Below are 5,795 nucleotides of genomic sequence, written 5' to 3' on the forward strand. Positions count from 1 at the left end.
GTCATTGTTGTTTGGCGGGTCCGGGCTGGGGATTCGAACCCGCCACCTCAGGTGTACGTGGCTGGCGCCTTAGCCGGTTGAGCTATAGGCGCCGCACCAGTTGACAGGCTTTTATAGCGAACACCTGTATACCCACCACCCTCATGCTATCACTAACATTTATTGTACTTGTTCTTTCACACGTCTTTCATCTATCCTCTTATATGCATTTTAAGGTAAATTGTAGACATCAGTTCACTTTTCCCAAATACTTCAAAATGCACATTTTTAATTAGTATTCAGTATTTTGTTTGCTTTCATTTTGAGTTAAACCTTTAATATAATGAAATGCACAAATTTTATGTAGACATTGGCTGAGTTTTGACAAATGTATGTACCTGTGGAACCCTTTAGGATTCTATCAAGATGTAGAATAATTCTGTACCCACATATTAATTTGTAATAAAAAATAAAAATAGAGAAAAAAAAAGATGTAGAATATTACCATCACTCCAGGTACTTCTCATGCCAGGAGAACTCTCCAGGTGGTCTCAGTTAATTTCCACCTCTATACCCCCAGAGGCAACCATTGTCCTGATTTTTTGCACCATGGATAAGTTTTGCCTGTTCTTATAACAGTGGATTTGCATATTATGTACTCTTTTGTTTAAAGCTTCTCTAACCTAGCATAATGTTTTTGAGATTTATCCATGTTATTGAACCCATCAGCAGTTCCTTTCTTTTTATTGCTGAGTAGCAATTCTTTGTATGACTTTATCATACTTTGTTTATTCATTCTCTTGTGGATAAACACTTGGAGTGTTTCCTGTTTAGGATGTTATGAATAAACTGCTATGAACATTTTTCTAAAAGTCCTTTTATGGGAATATATTTGCCTTTTTTTTTTTTTTTTTTAGACAATGTCTCACTTTGTTCCCCTCAGTAGAGTGCTGTAGTGTCGTAGCTTGCAGCAACTTCAAACTCTTGGGCTTGAGTGATTCTTTTGCCTCAGCCTCCCAAGTTGCTGGGACTACAGGTGCCCACCATAGCATCTGGCTATTTTAGAGACAGGGTCTCACTCTGGCTCAGGCTGGTTTTGAACTCCTAAACTCAGGCAGTCTACCTGCTTCAGCCTCCCAGAGTGCTAGGATTACAGGCCTGAGCCACCATGCCTGGCTGAATATATTTGCATTTTTAGGGATAAATAACCTACGTGTGGAATTGCCAAGTTATAGGGGTAAATGGCAAATCCTTTTCCAGAATGGTAGTACTAATTTACACCACCAACAGGGTATTACTGTTCTTTTTGTTTCACATTCTCACCTAATTTGGTGTTCTAAGTCTTACTGATAAACCATCTTGGTGAATGTATAGTGGTACCTCATTGTGAAAGTGTATTGTGATTAAAATAGCTGTTTTCGGTTTCTTTTTTTTGGAGACAGTCTCATTCTGTCACCTTGGGTAGAGTGCTGTGGCATCATCATAGCTTGCAGCAATTTCAAATTCTTGGGCTCAAATAATCCTGCCTCAGCCTCCCAAGTAATTGAGACTACAGGTCTACCCACCAGAATGCCAGGCTGTTTTTCTCCTATTTTAGCAGAGACGGGGTGGAGGGACTGTTGGGGAGTTCTCTCACTCTTGCTTAAAGTAGTCTGGAACTCCTGAGCAATCCACCCTCCTCAGCCTTCCAAAGTGCTAGGATTACAGGTGTGACTCACAATGCCCAGCTCAAATAGCTATGTCTTTCTTTTTTTTTTTTAAGAGGCAGAGTCTCACTTTGTCAACCTCCAGCTCTTGGGCTTAGGTAATTCTCTTGCCTCAGCCTCTCGAGTAGCTGGGACTACAAGCGCCCACCACAACACCCAGCTATTTTTTTGTTGCAGTTTGGCCAGGGTCGGGTTTGAATCTGCCACCCTTGGTATATGGGGCCAGCACCTACTTACTGAGCCACTGCTCTGCCCCAAATAGCTATTTCTTATATCTCACCTTTTTATCTAATCACTCCTCATACACATTACTCACACACATCAGCTTTACCAGTTTCTACCCAGCTTTTTTTGTCCTACTTTGATTTAGTGTGTGCCAGGGGAGTCTAACTGCGGCTGACTATGAATCCTTATCTGTGTTGGCAGATATCACAAAAATCACACATGCAACTTTTTTATGCTTGTCAGGTTTCATTAGTGTTTGTATTTGATGTGTGGCCCAAGACAACTCTTAAGTAAGCATTTCTAGCCAGCCATGGGCTGCAGCTGGACGCCCATATAAGTTTAGTGCAAACTGAGAATTTAATATAAGCAGTTATAAAATATATCAAGACTTAAGTATGTTATTTTAAATACATGCTAATGGAACTACATACCTCTTAGAGAGATTTCCTTGGATTTTCCCCTTTTTTTGTTAATCTCTTAAATATTCTCCAGTATGGATTTTTTTTTCTTTTGAAACAAGGCATTTAACCTCTCCGTACAATATAAAGTATTCTGAAGTCTTTCCTTTAAAAATATTTTGTTCTTTTAGTTGAACTTATACTTTGGAGAAAGTTGATTTCTCTTCTTGTATATCCTTGTATACACTGTAGTGTCTAAAACTGCCTTATATAAAATATGTAAGTGTTCATTAAATATTTGTTGAATGTTCCCACCCCACAGATAAGAAAATCTTTTACTTATTTGAATGACCTTTTTTATATGCTTTGAAATAAAGCAACAACACAAGCTTTCAAATAGTATATCTTTCATTTTCTAAGTTAATGTAGTGCCAGTCTTTCTTTAAAGAGACCAGTTTGTAAAATGAACTGTTCCCTAATCTTACTTGCGTGAAATACGAGGGCAGAGGTTGAGATCATGATGTGCACATAAGAATAGCAGTAACTTCAATGAAGTAAGCAAATGGGGGCACAAACAGTGAGCTGTGGTTCATTGGGAATTCTGCCCAGTCTCCAGCTTGTGGCAGCTCTGGGAAAGCAGCCTAAACAGTTCTTGGGGTTCTTCAGGTTAATAACAAGAAGCAAGGGTGGAGCGCTTAATCCTTTTAAGTGAATGATAAACACTGTTGAAGGCGTGTCTTCAAGCACCCTACTCCCGCTGGGCTGTAGGTCACGTGAGCTTAAAGTACTTCCCGGATTCCCACCCTCTACCTCCTGTAGGTAATGATCAGAGTCTAAAAGGAGGACAGCAGAGAAGAGGTAGGAAGCTTGGAAGGAAGTTTAAATACTGAAAGAGCAAAGTATTTCTAACTATAACAATGCCACACTTTACTGTGACTAAGGTAGAGGACCCAGAGGAGGGGGCAGCAGCTTCAGTCTCTCAAGAGTCTAGTTTAGCAGAAATAAAAGCCCGGATTCAGGATTTCGATGAACTAGGTAAGTACTCACCTTGGGAGCTTTTAGAACCTATGAAGTTTTTTGCAAGAGAAATGGTAATTAAAATATCAAAATTCAAAATGCCTTATGGATGGAGAAAAGTGTCGTGGTTGATGTGTTTTCCAGTCAGTTGTTTCATTCCCCTGTATATCTGATAACTTCTCTTACTTTTTTCACACACGGATTTTTTTCCCCACAATGAAGTCTGTGTTCATTATCAGCCAGTGAAATTCAGTCAGTGGCAATGTATGAAAAGAGTTTTCAAGCAAAAAGAAAGGCACAGTAAAGATCAATTTATGTGGAATTATAATTCATTTTTTACAGAATTTAGATTGTTATCTGGAAAAGACTGCAAGCCCAACTAGTAGATGACATTTAAACGTTATGTGATATTATATAAAGAGGGAGCATGGTCCAGCAGTTTTGTACCATGGACTTTGTCTGTACTTGTGACTTCTCAAGTTATTCAGTATTTTGCCTTAGTTTACCAGCTAAACAGTAATTCAGTAGTGAATGATCTAAGAATTCTTTAATTAACAGCACAAAAGTACAATAGATGGTTAGTATGGTGACTAGCATAACATCAGGTTTAATAAAATTATGTGAATATGATTATCCTTATTTCTTTTAAATGGTAGTTACATTTGCCAGGGGAATTGTGGTTTTGAAGTTTTAAACATCCAGTTAAAATCTTAATGTTATGGTATTAAACTTAGTTACAGTTTGAAGCACCTTATTTTTTAAATCTGTAAATTGTCAGCAACTTCTCTAGTATGTGAATTAAGGCTAAAGGAATAAGTGTTTAAAATTCCTTTGAATCCAGCATGTAACATATTGCAGTTCCTTGCTATAAACAGCTGCTGATTATCTCTTTTTCATAAACTGGGAATTTTCAAGAATCTTTAACTTGTTTGAAGATAGAGACTATGAAGAAAAACGTACCTTTATTTATTTATTTTTCTTTTAGTGAGAATTTATTAGGGAAAGATTAGAAAGAAGGTTTTTATTTTCATTTTGCTAGATATTGAGGGGTGACTAGACGTTGAAAGCAAGTTTAACCTACTTTGAACTTGAACCTGATTCCTTACAACTTTAGCTCATAGGCATTAGGTTCACTCTCAGGCCTTTGTGTATTTGAAGCTACACTTTCTCAAATTGCTTATGATTGCCACCTTAGATTTTGATCCCTTTAGGCTTTTGTCTTTGCTATTGTCTTCCTTGATTTCACAAAATGCAAACAAATGAAGTTCGTCAGTACCTCATTCTATTTTTTTATTTCCTTTCTCTCCCTCTGTTTTATTCTTTCATCTTTACTAGTCCCTTTATGTTTGGGAAAATTTGCTTTCTTCAGATTAGAACAGAGTATTAAAATCATTAGCAACCACCTATAAAAGTCATAAAAATTTTGATAGTACCCAACTGTGTATAAGGGACATTATTAGGCTTAATTTAATTTTCTTCTATAGTAATTACTTTTAATAAGGACAGTGTGACAGATATAATCTAACTTAAATTTAACAAGGCTTTTTATTTTGACATTTTCCGTAATGGCCCAGAAAATATCCACTTGAATAAACTGTTGCTTGGCAAATAAACAACCAGTGGTAATATATTATCTAAATAGCACTTATCTTTATTATAGGGTTAAATTAGAGGGAACAAAGAAGAAGAATGTATATGGAAAAAATCTAAAAGTCATTTGGTTTCTTTTTAAACCTGGGAATAAAATGTTCTTGAGAGTAGATAACTTTTTTGGGGGGGGGAGCAGTTGCTTGAAATGCTTGTCCCTTGCTCTCCTGATTTAAAAAATTGATTGTGGCTTTGTTGCAAGTACTTTCAACATTGGCCAGTTATATAACCAGCATCCTTTCTCATTGTTTTTCCTATTTGTGTGGACAGAAAATATGTAATGATATAATACATTGAACATATTTAGAAAGAGGGTCATCTTTTAACATGTATTTTTAAAAGTTGAGATTTATTTGAATGAGACAGATGAGTAATTTGAGATATAATAGAAATATGAATATAGAGATTATGTAAGAGTAATTTAAAAATTAAATACAGGCATACCTCAAAGATAATGTGGGCTCAGTTCCAGACCACTGTAATAAAGCAAATATTGTAAAAAAAAAAAAAAGTCGTGAACTTTTTTATTTCCCAGTACATATAAAAGTTTTATTTATACTATGCCACAATCTATTCATCCTTTAAAAAAAAAGTATATACCTTAATTTAAAAGACTTTTTAAAAAAAAATTTTGCTATTTTTTTAAAGATAGGTTCTTACTAATTTGCCCAGACTAACCTCAAATTCCTGGGTTCATGAAGCGCTGGGAGTACAGGCATGCTGAGCTCGAATAACTCTTTTTTTTTTTTTTTTTTTGAGACAGAGCCTCAAGCTTTCCCCCTGGGTAGAGTGCTGTAGCATCACAGCTCACAGCAACCTCCAA

The 5,795-nt window shown here is 36.3% G+C and overlaps 1 protein-coding gene across 3 annotated transcripts in view; it reads left to right on the forward strand.

Moving 5' to 3' along the window:
• Positions 1-5,795, forward strand: part of SLC12A6 (solute carrier family 12 member 6) — a 105,730-nt gene that overhangs the window by 16,936 nt on the left and 82,999 nt on the right. Inside the window, exon 1 of one of the 3 annotated variants that reach the window (XM_003791678.3) lies at positions 2,724-3,343. The exons of the other annotated variants lie outside the window; for them this stretch is intronic. Coding sequence (XP_003791726.1) covers positions 3,226-3,343 — 118 coding nt within the window. The 5' untranslated portion in view covers positions 2,724-3,225. Of the gene's footprint in view, positions 1-2,723; positions 3,344-5,795 lie in introns of those variants that run through there. 3 annotated transcript variants of the gene reach the window in all.

This window comes from Otolemur garnettii, unplaced genomic scaffold (assembly GCF_000181295.1).
Source record: "Otolemur garnettii isolate 467f Iridium unplaced genomic scaffold, OtoGar3 scaffold00050, whole genome shotgun sequence".
NCBI classification, from domain to species: domain Eukaryota; kingdom Metazoa; phylum Chordata; class Mammalia; order Primates; family Galagidae; genus Otolemur; species Otolemur garnettii.